Consider the following 16,438-nt stretch of genomic DNA (forward strand, 5'->3'; position numbering starts at 1 on the left):
AGTAAACATTGGCAGGCAAAATCTCATGCTCGTAAAATTAAATATGCATAGGAAATTGGCGCTGCCGCTTGCAACAGTCTCTCAGATGGAGATGGCGATGAGAAGAGCTTGAGGTTGCACTGACCGAATTCCGCTTCATTTCTTGTGGTTGTAATTGTTGCCACAAAGAAGGCACTGGTGCAGCAATGTACATGTGTATGTGAGTGTTTGTTGTCATTGACATGGATGGTCTCGTCGTGGTTCGTGCCTGCAGCTCAAATGCGTTTTGCATAACATTAAAGCCACCTTAAAGCAAAATCGAATTGGAATTTTTGCAAGTGCAAGTATTTTGTGCACAAATTAAATTTCACTCTTTGTATTGGCAGGGAAGCAAAAAGAGAGTGGATGAGGGAGGGGCAAAAGTAGAGGCAGTAAAATTTTCATTTAAATATCAGCTTGGCACTTCATTTTCAGTCAAATTCAATTCCATTTTCGATTCTGTGTGTCAGAGTAGAAATTTTCGTTGTTAATAATTATAGAAAAATTATAAAAAGTCTAAAAATTATATTGAAAATTTGTGGCTAAAAGCAAAATGTCTTCCAACGGCAAAGTGACCAACGACGCCTTGGATTTGTACCCCTCTGAGAGCGAGTTTGGCCTGGAACTGAAGGCAGTGCCAAAGAAGACTTGTATACCACACAAACATCACCAGATTGGCAATTCCGAGAGCAGGTGAACATCGTAAACAGGAGTATTCTGGGAAGACCTAAATCTAGTTCGTATTTATCCAATAGCACACCAAAACGACGCTCCGCAGTCGACACTCAGCTCCGTAATGCCGTCATGTCTTTGAACATACAGAGACGTCGAGAGGAATAGGCTAATGTAAGGGGAGTATCTACTTTTATGATGTCCCAAAAGGGAAAGGAAAGTACAAGAGGGTCTCTGACAGTGTGGTAAATGTTTCGTGTGTGCAGTTTGCATGCATTTTCCAACAAATCAAAGCCGCACTTAAAGCCAAATAAAATTTAGCAGTGAAATGACAAATTGAATTTCACTCTTTTGCTGAATATGGATGGGGGATTGGTGCATGCCACACATGTAACTTTGTATGTGCAACGCGTATACGTGTTATTTGCAAATTCGTAAAGCGAAAAATGTTTGATCAATTTCTATGCAATTACTTACCATTGAGGGAGAGAGAGAGAGAGAGAGAGAGAGAGTCGGCCACGTTTCTGCGAATTAGACTAAAATTGATTAATTAGCCAAAGCAAGCGGAATATTCATGAATCATTTGAATGGATATCCGTATGGATGGATGGTTGGATGAATGCATGGATTAGATGCCTGCGGATAGGTTTATGGCCCCATATCTGTCGATGGCTTTGCAAATTGTACATGAATTATGGGCGCGTGATAGTTTCCAGCGCTATAAATGAAGAGATGAAAACACATGCCGGTTTAGTCATGGCTGATGGATGAGATTGAATTTTCACAGGTGAATCAGCAATGAGAGAATAGATTATGAGTAGGGACGGTATGTGCATATCGATAAGGAGAATGCTGCTTACAGGTTATGCGATGATTCAGCTGGCTGAAGTGATTTCTCACTTTGATATTGAGTCAGAGAGTTGTCACTTTTGGTGGGAGACTTCTCTGGGATTCCCTCTCTCTTGCTCTCCCCCAAAAGACAAATGTTGCTCCCTAATTGAACTTGAACTTGATGTTAAGTGACAGCAATTGGAATATCTCAATTTCGTGCATGAATATTTGGGTCAATTTATACATTTTCTAGCTACAAATTTATTTCGGAATGCAAAAACAAGTGAATAATGCGTGAAAAATTAATTAATCGCGTAAACGTACAGCACTTTGGGGCTGTGTATGAACATTTTAAAGATCATTTATCAATGGCTATTGGGTAATAAGTATTTAAAATATGAATATTCATGAGACCACCGAAAAGCAACGGCCAGTGGCCAGTGGCCAGAAACAATTTGTTTGCCGTTCGAGCATAAAGTTATTGAAAATCGATTAGTGTGTGGAGTGGAACAGGAAAATCCACAAAATGGAAGTGACACTGCCAGACCCGCATCATCGCTTAACCGTTGGCCAAGAGGCGAACGCACAATTCTTGATTGGGTGGCCTCAAGCGGTGGCAGAGCACGGACTAAGCATCAATGACAAAGTTTCTGCACCGCCAGTGGCAGGTTGCACAGTCTCTGTACTGACCACCACCACCATCACATCTGGCCAAAAACACTCAACAAGTTGTCTTCAATTAGCGCCAATCGCGGCACAACAACGAAAAGCAATTAAGTGACGTTCGATGCTCGAGGAGGCTCGGATACCATGCCACCAGCCAGCTGGGTGGCTTTGCTCGTTCTTGCCAAGGCTTATCAAATATTTTTTAATTGAAATTTATTATTGAAAGTATTCCAAACATGGTTATCAACGGTTGGCGCTGCCTCTCAGTCTGCTGTTAGGATATTTGCATAATTGCAAACACGTTAGATGACTGGCTGTCGGTAGGGGTATTCATCATACCCACTCCCAGTCCCTCTCCCTCTCCCTCTATCTCTGATTTGCATAGTGAGTAATGCAACTGCAAATCGTGTGACTCAGCTGGAGTAATGGTGGCCTTCAATTGCTCGTAAACGAGCCCCCCAGCCGGACCTCAACTGGTTCGGCCAATCAACACGCACTCGATCCGTTCCGTGGCATCGCTAAACATTCTCCGGGCACAAGTGCAAGTTTGCCCGTATTCCATTTCGTGTATTCCAGCATGTTTATTCGTATATTTATACATTTTATGTTCGCTTTGGGGAGTGCTGTTTCCTTTTGCACAGAAATATAGCAACCCATTTGTGATCCAAATTTGTGTGCTTATTAGTGGGGCATAGCCAGACGCAGTCGGCCACCGCTGACACATGTTGCGCTTCGTGTATAGCTAGAATGTGCGAAAAATGGATAGCATTTGGCCACATGTGGCAAGTGTAAGTAACAGAGACTGAGGCTGAGGCGTGGCATCATTTGTTTCAAACTTGTCGAAAGTTTAAGTCGAATTATAATAGTTTTTCCCAGCTGAAAGATGCCAGCAATGAATCTCTCAACAGCCCTTGATCTTACAGGCATATTTATCCATATTTGAAGCGCTTTCTATTTGCTGATATCACCCCAAAATTTAAGTTATTTTTAAACAATATCCACGTGCCTAAGGGCTTGCCCTCTTGCTGGGTCAATGTCGGTCGGACGGGATTCCCCGCCTTTTTCGGGCTGCTGTACAAATCTTTAAATTGCCATAAATTACAAGAACTCGAGACATTACCATGCACAAGTTTGATGCGGCTGCCTACAATGTTGCGCAAACTCGCACCAGAGTCAAGTGCCGAGTGGGATCGAAGCATTTGTAGAACTAATGGGTCTGCCCTTTTGATATATTTTGAGCTGGAGCATAAATCATTGCCAGAACGAAACGATTGACCTTCTGCCATTCAAGAATATCATTTTGATTCGTATGCTTTAGGGTGTTAACTGTCTCTGGCCCTGTGGCAGAACTTTGGGCATACGTAAATCATGTAATTCTGATGTTTATGCAAAAAAAAAAGTAGCTGCGTGATCAGGCACTGCCCCAGATGTTGGCAGTGAGGCGCCACCCACTCAATGCCAATGTCCAGAGCAGATGGTGGTGCCACTGGCCACTGGATGTGTGGGGGTGTGTGTGTGGTGCTGTGGGATTCGGATTCTATTTCCATTTGGATGTCATCTTTATTTTTAGCCCAGCCTCTACCCTGTACGCGTATTAACTCGTTTCATAAATTCCAATACATTTCCATTGGATTAAATTGAATTTTGCAGCATATCTGCAAGTGCAAAATGATTGGCCCAATCCATTTAAATAGTTGCTGTATAATCATTCGCTTTTGTTTACAATTTGTTTATGGAATGCTCCGCACATTTCCAGCCTCAATTTATTCCCGAATCTCATTATACACATTGTATGCTCGCTCGCTCCAGCAGTGTAAACAACACTCGCATTTGTTTATGCCGCTGAAAAAGTGCAACATATTAAATATTAAACTGCTAAAAACACTCGACGCACACGACGATGCTTCGGCCACTTCAATGTCTGTGTCAATAAATCGGATTGAGGGTAGCGGTAGGGCAGGGGTATGGGACGGGGGAGTAAATGGGTCAGGCGCGCACAAGCAATGAAATTTCGGTGTTGTTTCTGCCTCACTTTGTTGTTGCTTTTGCTTTGCTTTTGTTGTTGCCTTGCACTGGCTCTTGTTACATCGCATCGCCCTCGAGCAACAAGTTTCTCAAAGCTTGAAAGCTCTTCGACTTACAGTAAAAGTCCTGCTGCAAACTTTCGCGCATTTCGGTCACACTTGAACTTCGATAATATTCAAAAAGTTTTTGTGGGAAAAATGCTGATACATTTAGCTAAATATATCAAAGAAATCACTATGGACGGGGTGATTAATCTATGTGGGCTGTGTGCTCTTCTGTTCCACGTAATTGTTTATAAATATGGCCAGCAGACGTTGCAGATTACGTAATTTGTTTGCATTGAATGTGGTCAAGAAATTCTGTTGATTTTTTGTAGCTTTTCTGTTGCTTTCTTTGAACCATTTTTCGTTGACTAAGCCGCAAAAAGTAAACAAATCTGCTGGCAACATTTTCTGTGTTGAGCAACACACACATGCACACAGACGAACCCCAACACATGGAAAGATTATCTCTGTGGCCTGAAAATGTGTTATTTGAAACATAAATTTTTAGTAGAAGACGCGACGAGGAGACAGGGCGCACCCGCACCCGTTGGGGGTGCCATAAATTAAGTAGGCCAGAGAGACCCGATCTCTGATCTCATGCAAAAAAATCAGTGGCCATAAATTTAAATGTGTTTATAAATAAGCAGCGCAGAGCATAGCAGAGCAAAAATAAACTCAAACAAAACAAAGTCAATAAATAAGCCAATTAAAACTTCTGAAAATTGGCGAGGAAAAACTCCAATTTGGAAGAACTGTTTGAAACCCGCGCCAAACAAGGGAACATGTTGCCGCAACATAAGCGCTGAAAACATGTGACTGACTCTCGAGCCGGCAATTTGCACAAAGAGAGGGAGACTAAGAGAGTTAGTCCGCAAGTTTACGCTCTCTTTCCGGCAGCATCATCATCATCACACACACGCACACACACAAAAAAGAGCATGAGGGAGAGAGAGACAGAGCGTCACTCCACGTTGTGCCGGCCGCTTGGCGCTTTGGCGCTTGCTTGCCTGCCTGCAAGTTTTGCCATCCAACGGTTTAGGTTAGTCGCGATTTTACCCTCGTGGAGAACGCGCGCGTTTCCAAACGAATAATAACAGAACTAAAGACAACTCCTCGCCGAAATTTCCGTTAGAAATACAATTGGCCAAAAACGAAAACATCTTCCACTAACCAAACAAACCAAACAACAAGTGCACTCTCCCTCCCATCCTCCATAGTGCCCTCCGCCTGACACTGTTGGTGTGTGTCTTGGCAAAAGTGCAGGTGAAAATTTCACTCGTGCCGGCTACCTTCCCGCCTTGAGGAAGCCAATTGCCCCCCGCTCGCAGTCAATCCGTGCTAATTGGCTTGATTTTGGCCAAAATAAATATCAAGTTCCAATATTTGCCGTGGGCCCGCGAATTGTCTCGCCTAGAAGTTAGTCAAAAAACTGCCAGTCAGTCAGTCAGTCGGTCAGCGGTCTATTGAGGTCTTTGGATTTTGAGTGTGGATGTGCAAGCAGTGAGCAGCAGAGGCGCAAAGAAAAAGACGAGCAAAGACGGTGCGGAGCGGAGCGGAGCATTCTGCATATTTGCATTTGAAATTGTTTGCACACTTGAGAACTTGGGAGCCGACGAAGCATCTAAGGTGAGTTTAGGAGAAGTTTGCCTTATGCGACATCTCTGGAAACTGAGAGTGTGCTCTGCCACTGCCACTGCCACTCTCCCCACTCGCATAATAAATGTGTTTAATTTGCGAGTGTGTGTGCCCAAGTGAAAGCCAAACAAACATTAGCTAGCTGGTGACCAAATACGATGGCACAATTAATCTACAATTACTTATTGTTTAAAGTGCTTTGAATATTTAACCGCTTTTAATTGGAGTTTGTTTTGTGCTTGTGTCACTAAAATTAATAATTTAAACGTGATAAATAATATTTGTTGGTGATCTGTGAATTTAAATAAGTTTAAAAATTGAAGAACTCTTAAACTTTAGCGATATTTAATTCAAATATTTTCGCTGAAAGATTTCCAGCAATGTTTTCCTGTTCAATTCTTCTGCGATCTTTGCACATTCTTTGAGGTATTCCTAGGGCCAAGATTCCACTCTCCAAATTTCCCTTAAATCTGCTCTTGTGAAATGTTGTTAACGCCTAGAAATATATTTTTTGTTTGTTCATTTGGTTTTTGTTGCATAAATTATTCCATTTTGGGGTCCAGAGCTCGAGTACGCGTTCCATTCGGCAGACAGAATTCTAATTAAGTGCTGAGACCTGCCCCAATGATGTTGCCACACCCTCCAGCCGCCTGCCCATGCCCTTTACCCTATCGCTGGTGACCCCTTGATTGCCACTTGGTTGCTGCTGTCTCTGTGCTCTGCTCTGCGCTGCTCCGATGTTTTTTATTGCCTTTGTTGCTCCTGTTTCTTGTTGGTGCTTTGCTCTGCCTTTTGTTGGGATTGTTAACAAAACTGTAGATTTACGTAGTAGATTAGCTCGTCAACACAAAGGGCAGTGCCAGAGGACATGGGGACATGCTCTTCAGAGGGCCAAATCCGATTATTAATGAGCTGTCCGTGGGGGTAGGCAAAGCATATGGGATGTAAGGAGAGGAGCTTCCGCCTGATGACACAACAACTGGACCGAAGGAGGACGAGGAGGCAGGTCAAGCTCTGGCTTAAGCTTTCGGCCATCAATTAACGTTAATGTGGCAGCGTCGCCGGTGTGCGGCTGGGGTGCCTCGCTAAATGTCCTTGCCACACTTTTGTCAATCACAAGTCGCGCTCTTTTTTTTGTAACCATTCGCCGGCCGTGCGAATGCATTTCATATTCATAAGCCGCGCCACTCCGAATGAGTGACTGAATGAATGAGTGTGACTAAACCGACAACATCCACGACAGAAAAGTATAATCGCTAAAATCGATTTGTTGTTGCTCGGGGGAGGGGAGTGGAGGAAGCATGGTGGGGGCAGCGGTGGGTCGGCGGCCAGTTCCAAGCCTCGAAGTGACCTTCAACAGAGGCAGGCAGGCAGGCTCCTCCGCGGCGGAGCGACTGATTTTAGCCAAATGCACGAAGAGCTTTTTCGAGGGTCATAAATAAAACACGATAGGAACATGCTGGCTATGGAGGGTCGCAGATGTTGATACCCTTAAGCTGAAGATGGAACATTTTTATGATATTTATAGAACTAAGTCCAAGTTTTGTTGGCTCTATACCTCGATTACAATTTGCTCTCACTGAAAAAGATGCCCTTTACTTACTTCTGTTGAAAATCAAAGTACCCTCGCTCAAAGTGTATCCAAAAAGCAAACCAAATGGACCCTGAATCTGTCCACTCTGCCCCTGGCCCGGCTCTTACCCACCCTCCGACTCGTAGCCACTCCATTCAGGTGCTCGACATGGCGCATATAAAAATACATTTCTTTATTCAGCAAAAAGGAAAAGATACTTGTATCCCAACCAACAAAAAAATATCCCATGATAAAAAAGAGGAAAACAAAGCAGGAAAGGGCAGGGAAGGGAAGAGAAAGGGCCCTGCATTCAGGAGAAATATCATAAAAATGCCGAAATGCAGAAAACGAAACCGAAATACAAGAAAATAGACATTAGCCAGAGCACAAAAGCAGATTCTGTGGCAGCCACGAGAAGGCGTGGAGTTGATTGAGAGGATTAGTCGCACTGCCAGCTACCCTGTAAAATAAAAATAAAACTGGTTTCGAAGTTAGATCTATTCAAATAAATTCACGAGCAATAAAAACACATGTTGAGAGATTTTTGCTTATCTTATCTGAACTTTCGAAAATATCTGCAAAATTAATTAAACATTTCTTATGCAAATATATCTGCTTGGGGACTGCTGCTCTCCGCTGCGACGAAGATCTGCCAAGCCTCCTTGGAGGCGCATAATGCTCTTTTCGTGAGCATAAAAACAAATGAAGAAAGAGGCAGAAAGACAAAATGATAAACTTCTAAATGTGTTTCTGTGTGTGGAGGAGGGAGGGGATGTGAGAATGCGAGACAGAAAGCCAAAAAGAAACAACAGCAGAAAATGACACAGAGAAAAAAAAGGAAAGGAAAAAAGCATTTTGGCAAAAGCATAAAAATAAAAATGAAATAAAACGGCATAAAAAATGCAACAGTTTCTGTGCGATAAGCAAGAAGATGGAGGAGGATGCAGGGAGAAGGCAGAGGCAGAGGGGCAGTAAAAAGAAGAAGCAGACAGCAGAAGCGAAGGTGGAAGCAGGAGTACAGAATGGAAGAAGTAACAGGAGTAGCAGAAGCTAAATTAGAAGCTGATTAAGATACATGCGGTTGAAGAAGTAGCAGAAGAAATTGTCAGAGAGAGCGAGAGGCAGAAAGTGGCAGATGAAGTTGGCAAAAGAATATGCCAGCAAGAACGAATGACTAAATTCGAGCACTAAGCACTAACTAGCTTACATTTCAGCAGGGTGTTTTCATACCCTTAAGGTGTGGCTTGCACGATCTGTCGAAGTTCCTGCATTGAACTTGCACTCCGCTGCTGCCTTACCTTATTTTTCAAACACCTTGCACTTTGAGTAGATTTGCAGACACACACACAGAAGGCACTCTCACACTTGGCTACATTGCCGAATTTCAAATGAGTCACAAGGAGGCAGATGTGCTGTGGGAGAAGGGAGAGCGAGCGAGGGCAAAAGCAGGCGGCACCCCAATAAATGTCCAGTTGTCCAGCGCCTGGGCCTTTGGCCACCTCTAGTTGCTTCTGCTGCCAGAAGGAGTCGGCTTTCCTCGACACTTGGCACGGTTTTAATGCTTTTGGCCAAGGTTAACACAAAACACGAACAGGGACACAAACACACGTGCAGAGTCGTAATGAAGAAGGGAAGCACCAAATACTCGTAGAAGAAATGAAGAAATACAAATTGTATAAAAAAGAAGCAGCGCTTAAGGAGGGGTGAGTGGGTGGGATGGTTAAATGTGCCACAAAGATAAAAGCGTAAATACGTGTAGTATGTGGAAGCGAGGCACGAGAATTCTTTTCGAAATTACCAACTGAAGCGGCGCAAAGTCGCAGCCGGAGGGGAGGGAGTGGCAGTGTCGTATCTCTCTATTTATCTGAGACGAAGGAGATTCTATTGAAAGTGCGAATGGGCACGCATGCCAACCCACACACACACAAATGGGCGTGTGAGGTAGGGTAGGGTCGGGTCTCACTGCCCGAATGTCCAGCGCTCGTTTTTGCCGTGAGGAAAAGTTGTCACCATGCCATCGCCATCAGCACTACCTTTACCTTTAACGCTCTGCCTGCCTCTCTCTCTTCCTAACTTTCTCCTCCATCTAGCTCGCCCTTTCACATGTTATCTCCCACTGTACCTCTATCCCTGTGTGGCCCTCTCTCCCTGCTGGTTGCGGACTGTTTGCGTGTGTGTAATGAATTTAAAGTTTGCCCCGCATACATTTTTCATACGCTGGCAAATTGTTATGGTTTTTGTACCGCAAATCACCCACACTCGCCGCCCAACCCACCCACTCGCCAGCGGCTACGCTCTGCGCACCTGTGCCTTACCCTTAACTCCCTCCATTAAGTGGGTGTCGTGTGTGCTAGCTTTTGTCCTTGGAAGCCACACGAGACATGATTATTAATTTGCAATTTCCGCTAATTGCATGAGAGTCGCACCCACCCCCCCATCACCGCTTTCACCCACTCGCAGATCGTTTTAAAACTTTGTTTTCCCACCGAGTTGAGCCACATTCCCGCACGATGTATGTATATTCTACATTCTACAGTCTGGTGCAAACAGATAAGACCCGATTAGATTAGCGGTCAACGGTTAGACATAAAAAACATAGTCTTCCCCGCACAGCCCTACCCCAGCGCACCCTCCCAGTGGCTGTGCCCCACTTATGAGTTTGTTGTGGCTAAAAGGAATCTCTCTCGAAATTGCCTGGAATTTGCGCATTTTTATGCTTTCCACTTGACTTCAGCCCGGGCCAAATAAAGTATTTTGGGAAATCAACTGATTCGCTCAGAGTATTTCTTTCTATAATTAGTTTTTTTTGTGGAGCAAACTTAGGGTTCGATTCCATAACCAGAGACTGAACAAAAACTGAAACGATTCCGATGTGGCTTGACACTCTAAACTTTAGGCTGGTATTTCAGCTATATTAAATGTCGTTATAATTAAATTCTAAAAGCTCTCTAATTGTGTGTGAATTTGCGATTTAGCTGATCGAAAATGAAACTAGTTTTTGTGGCGACTGCGTTGTATCGATGCTCGGCACAGCTTCCTCTTTCTTCTTCATTTATCTCACTTGATGATCATTCATGTAGAATGAATTTTTAATGCCCGCCATTACATGCGAGGCTCTCAAATTTGAATATTTATTTTTTGTGTGGCAAATTATAGGCCATATATTGTAATAAAAATCAATTTGAAAACAAACGGCCTGCCATTACGATTGCAATAAGCTCACAGCGCCGAGCGTTTGGGTTGATTGGGGATTGGGCTTTGGCTTGGCCAGATGATGAGGCGATGAGTAGAGACACTGGCGCTTGTCGGAGCCCGAGCCGCCGCCGACGCTGCCTGTCATGTCGATGCATTGTAAATTGTTGACATTAGCGGGGGAAATGACGACCAGACGGCGTCGTCGATAGCTTTAATTTCGTTGATTGAGCAGCATCGAAGCAGCATGTTCTACACACACATTCCACATTCTATATGCCATTTATGTGTGTGTTTTTTGCACTTTTATAAATCGCTAACAATCTAATCGACTTGCTTGTGGCATTTGGCCTGCCCCAACAGAGCTGCAACTTTATTTCCTGTATGTTTAATACGAGCGAAAGGGCACGGGTTAGATAGCGTCCTTGACCCAAGGCCTATTCTAAGGCGCGGCAGCGATACAAGTTTCACTCTTTCAGCTTTTTGTGTGCGCATACGCCCCGTTGCCCCAGACTTTGTTCAAACACAGGCAGCAGCAGCAGCAGCAGCACAGAACCAGTAGCAGCAGCAGGAGTTTTCCTTTTTGTTATTCTATTAAATATTTTCCTTTTGAAGCTGCAGCCGAGGCATAACCCTAATTAAGTCGATGTTTGGCTTTCCAGCTGCGCTTTTGATGGGCCCCCACCGATTTTGGGGCTTGGCCTGGGCTCTATGGGGTCCTGCGATTCAAAGCGGATTCTCTTTAATGCCGCACAGTTGAGCTGGGAAAACTCTGCTAACCAAAAAACCGCAGCAGCAGCATCAGCACCAAACTGACCTCAGAACACACTCCACTCTCTGCACCGCTTGACAATTTCCATCGAGCGGCAAATTGTTTTCTTTTCTGCGGTTTTTAGTCTTAATTATGCGGCAGTTAGGTGGCCGCACATGCCACCCCGGGAATTACCACGCTCTTTAGCACTCAACATACAATATTTCATCTTCATTTTTGCTGGTTTGTTCGCTTGTTTGGCTGTTTGGTTCTTGGATTTCGCTGACTTTAACATTTGAGTTTTGGCTTGGATTTTGCGACGCGTCTGCTTGCCTTTCAGCGCGGGTTCAGTTCGGTTATGTTCAGACTGTCGCGAATTGGCGGTTCATTAAACTGAAGTGTCATTCTGGGAAGTCTTCTCTGTCTTTCTCTTGCTCTTTTTTTTATATTTTTATATTTTTTTTATCACTTTTACAGCAAGCGCGGAGCAAAGTCCAAAGCTGTGAAAATATGTTGTAACAGGCAGAATGGCGTTTGCTTGCATGATTTGTGTAATTTTTCAAGAACTGCTCCATAACCAATTTCAGGGCATAGCTACACAGAGAGAAACTATGGGGAGTAGCTTTCTGGGAAGCATTTAGCGATGATATTTCCCAGCAGGAACTGCCTGAAGCTTACACGAATCGATGACCAAAGCCCTAAGAATTTATTTGCATAGCTTGGCATTACCCGAGGCTCAGGTGTGAATTACATCATAATCGGCTCGTTCGCACACCTTCAAAGAGCATTAAAATACAGTCAGTCAGTCAGTCGGCCCATAACAAATTGAAAAACTTTCAAATTGCGAACATAAAATCTGTTTTTATGGCTTCCGCCTCACACCCCGCCCGCAGATATGGCAGCATTATAATTGCGCAGACACAAGCCGAAAAGAAAGCGTCGCCTCGCCTCGCCACGACATGCAAAATTTTTGTCAAGAACAATATGGTGAAGCCATATAAAATATGTTTTGGGTGCGTTGACGCCAGCAGGGAGAGAGGAAAAGTAACCACAGGGAGAAAGAGAAGGCCCCGCTCAAAATGCCAATTAGGTTTGGACGCCAAGCTCATCTCAAGTGCCACAAAAAACTGTCCCAAAATCCATAAAAAAACCAAAAAACTTTCAAGTTTATTTATGCGTACGGAATGCGAAATACACAAGATCATGTCAGCCAGAACAAACAGAACTGTAACGCGAACCCAACCAATGCTCCCTCCTCCCGCCCCTTATCATAAGCGATCGTGCTCAAGAAATCAAATAAATTATGTGGTCAGGCCAAACGAACGATAAAAAGCGATAAAACTTAAAGAAAACAGAGCCCCAAGAACACATTGTTGCCTTATGGGCTTTCAGTTTGGATTCATTTCGGGGGTCCACAGAGCCGAGCCACAGAAAAGTTGACCAAAAAGTTGTCGCCAGTGCGGCAGCTTGTCTTCCGCTCAATCAGCGACTGTCTGAGCTTTCAGCCTCTCCCCATCTCGTTCTTTGTTTCTTACCGATGTGGTATATCATTTTTGGTAGGCTTCGCATTGATTTAATCACACAACAAACACGTTTGCCCTACGAGGTGTCAAACTATTTTTCTAATTAACCCAAACTGGTGGCTGGGAAGTGGCCATAAAGTCGGTCTTAAACCTGAACAAAATTAATCAACTTTGCGTATTTAATGTTGGCCACTTGATGAATTTTGTTGCCATCACTCCGCACCCCCACCCACGACCAGAATTAATGATGTAATACATTAGGATTGGGCTGCGTCTAGGGTGGGCTGGGGCCGCTCATTATAAATTCAATTGCGTCAGCAAATGAACACGGTCGTAAATATGCTAAAATGATGGCAAAGATGGCGCTGACACGGTCTCGATGATGCAGAGATGATGATAGGACCCGCAAGAACATAGCACAATGGACCTACCTCAGCTGAACTGATGCCAGAGATAATGTTCCAAGTAGCGCTCTCATTTCCGACTGCCGATAAGATAGCCTCTGGTGCTCTCAAGATATGGATCTTATCTTTCGTGGCTAAAGCGGGTGAAATTAGTTTATCAGAAAGGAAACTTTAAGGTCAAGATGGGGCTCAATTTAATTACCTGGAAATGGCTGACGTGGCACCTCCACATATGGCAGATACGTCTGCGAATTTATGCGAAATTCTTGCTCCTATTTTTAGCCGCCGGCAACTCCTAGAATTTTATTTACCTCCCACTCTCTAAGTCCTCATCGTTGGCTCTCCTCTTGACATGCGAAATTAATGTGCATTTAATATGTTTTCAATTTCAAATGAAAATACCAAAAATGTGGCGAACAATTTCCGGCATAAATTGGCGCCGGTTTTTCACTCGCATAGGCACATAAATCTTTGCCAGTCCCCCCCCTTCATCGCCTGTGGCGGTGGCAGCCACAAAAAGCTGTCCGCTGTTTATGCAAATTGCCAAACAATCCAAGGATCCTCATTTCCCCTCGAGTATGGCAAATGGAATTCATATTTTTGTGGCCTGTTTGTTGCCGCCTTTTTGTCTGTTTCCAATTAGAATTCTGTTCAACGATTTGTTGTGGAATTTAATGGTAAATTGATTGTCATCTAATTCGTACATTAAATAATATAAAATCAAACATATTTATTATATGTTTTATTTATATTCTAACCGGTGGAAATTTGCCTGCGTGGAAAACTAATTTAATCAGCATACAGCTGCAGGCAGGGCATCGCGGCAGGTGGTTGGGGCAACAGAAGGTTGCATCAAATGCCAGCGGCTGCATTGGCATTTTTAATGCAATTTCACTTGCAACAGCGCGAGTGGCAGTGCCACTCCTAACCCCGTTGCCCTTCCCCTGTGCACGTGCATGTGTGTGGAAAAAGTTCACGAAACATTCTCAAGTAGAGGCGTGGCAGAAGAAGGAAATGCTAAAATGTTGCACGGGCAAGCCAGAAGCAATGGCAAAAAAAGATTGAAAAATGTGCACGGAGAAAGCGAAAAAATGTGTATAACACACACACACACACTCCACTCCACTCCCCCCTCCATTTGTCGCTTTTGTTGTGCATTTATTTTTGTTAGTTTTCATTTTCTTTGAGCACAGCTGCCGCCTGCCCCTCCGCTTGTTTGTTTAGCTGCTCGACATTGCAAATCCAGTGCAAAGAAAAGTTGCCGCTGCCATAGACTTTTGCCGAGCATTGTCTGGCTGACAACAAGCCATTTGTTGCAGTGGCAAAGTGAGAGCAAGAGTGAGAGGAACACGCAAAGATCTTCAGCACGGAGCAGGCTTCTTCGCTGACGCTTCTTTTGAAGCTTAATTTGAATTTGTTTAGCGGAAATGTGACAGCAAAAAAATTGCCAAGCAAAAACATGATGCTGATGGAGTGAAGTCTTTAGCGAAGATTGAGAGCCCAGCCCCACATGGAGTGTGAAGTCTTGGGGGGAGTGCGAGCCAATGGAGAGCCGAGTCTTAGCCTTGAGCAAAGTCAGAATTGGGTTGAGTTTTTATAAGAAATTCGGCTGCCAATTGGGTTTTGTGCTTTAGTTTTGAATAATTTATATAATTACTGATTTTTAGACTATTTTTTACTCATGTTTCTTGTTCTTTTCATTGCAGGTAAGCTTCTCATGCCCTGAATGCCTTTGGTAAATATTTGAACTCCATTCTGCAACATTTTCTATGCCTTAAACTAAAAATACAACAAAAAATGCATTTCCACATTCGATATACAAACAGCGGCAACAATTTTGTGTTCGTTTGGCAGAAAGATATTTTCAGCAATTTTATTTCTCGCTTCTCGCTTGTTGATTTTGCACCCAGTCCACCCGTCCACCCGTCTGTCCGCTCGTCTGCCAGTGCGTTTGTGCGCGATGCCATACATAACGCATACGCCGCGTGCACGCCACGCCACGCCACGCCACGCGCAATTAAGCAAAACAAAATGCGATCGCAGAGCGTACACACAAATAAATAAATGCCAAAATGCCGAAACACTGAAATACCCAAAAGCCAAAATGCAAAAAAACCGAAAATAAAAATTAACTCGAAGCATAAAATATCCTCAATTCAACGACGGCGTGTGCATAATAAATAAATTTCAAATTTGCACGATAATTAATAAACAATCCATGGGGGAGTAGGCGGGGTGTTGCTGTGACTGTGGCTGGCTGGGTGGGGGCTTGCGGGCGTGTTGCAGTCAAACACTTGACCATAATCAGTCAATCAGCCGGAAAAATGGGAACGTTGTTGTTTCACTTTTTGGCTGTCGGGCCCAGTCCGCTCGCTAATGAAGTTGTTGTGTTTTCGCGCTGTTTGCTTGCCTTAAAGTTGGCAAACCCACGCACAGATAGATATGGCAGCATTTGTATGTTTGGTTGGGTGTGCGGCTGCATGGCTATATGGCAGCTTTGTGGACGCACGCACAACCGACTGCAGCTTTGGTCAAAGCCAATTAGGCTCATAAATTTGGTTTGCTTTGGCTGCACGGGGGAGCTGACTGCACGGGCCACATGTCGCATAGCTAATCAGACACTTTGGGGTCATTTACAATGCAGATTTCAGTGCAGACTTGCAGCTGCCAGGGGAGAGCTAAGGGAATGCCTCGGGTCCCTCTGTAATTACTTAATTTCCCATTAAAATTATTCCATTCATGAAGCTAACAGCCATCAAAGCTTTCAGCTTTTGTTTATCGTTTGCAATGATCTCGGGTCCAACTTCTTTGTGGCCCGTTTTCTCACTCAATTACGATGATCTGTGGATCTTCAGAGATTGCTTTGCCTTTGGCCTGCACTGCCTTTGCCATTCCCATTCCCATTTCCATTTCCATTCCCATATCTCTATCCATGTGTGAGCTGACCCAGTTGAGTGCTGAAAGTGCGTACGAGCTGGCCTCTAGGTGGGTGCTTCGGGGGCTGCTGCTGGCTAGCTGGGCTTCTGTTGTTGAAGGAGGTCAACAATGGAGTGCCACTCAATCCACAAAAACACAGTGCGAGAGCCGTCGATGAGCACAAACAA

General features: G+C 44.1%; 2 protein-coding genes across 3 annotated transcripts in view; both read left to right on the top strand.

Annotated features, from left to right (window-relative positions):
- The first annotated feature begins 479 nt into the window (after positions 1-479).
- On the top strand, positions 480-1,012 carry LOC117895814. The gene is made up of 2 exons (XM_034803739.1): positions 480-711; positions 774-1,012. The coding sequence occupies exons 1-2, from the start codon at positions 572-574 to the stop codon at positions 856-858; spliced, it is 225 nt and encodes a 74-aa protein (XP_034659630.1). The 5' UTR covers positions 480-571; the 3' UTR covers positions 859-1,012.
- Positions 1,013-5,283: 4,271 nt separating this feature from the next.
- LOC117895800 (trichohyalin) overlaps positions 5,284-16,438 on the top strand; it is a 43,019-nt gene continuing 31,864 nt past the window's right edge. For both annotated transcript variants that reach the window (XM_034803720.1, XM_034803721.1), the window contains exon 1: positions 5,284-5,882. The gene's annotated coding sequence lies outside the window, so the exon portion shown is untranslated. The remainder of the gene's footprint in view (positions 5,883-16,438) is intronic.

Source organism: Drosophila subobscura, chromosome J, assembly GCF_008121235.1.
Source record: "Drosophila subobscura isolate 14011-0131.10 chromosome J, UCBerk_Dsub_1.0, whole genome shotgun sequence".
In the NCBI taxonomy this organism is placed as follows: Eukaryota; Metazoa; Arthropoda; class Insecta; order Diptera; family Drosophilidae; genus Drosophila; species Drosophila subobscura.

Excerpts from the sequence above, each read along its gene's own strand:
- LOC117895814 (XM_034803739.1), top strand. The coding sequence starts at position 572 with ATGTCTTCCAACGGCAAAGTGACCAACGACGCCTTGGATTTGTACCCC. Across the intron at positions 712-773 it reads ATTGGCAATTCCGAGAGCAG|CACACCAAAACGACGCTCCG; the intron begins GTGAACATCGTA and ends TTTATCCAATAG.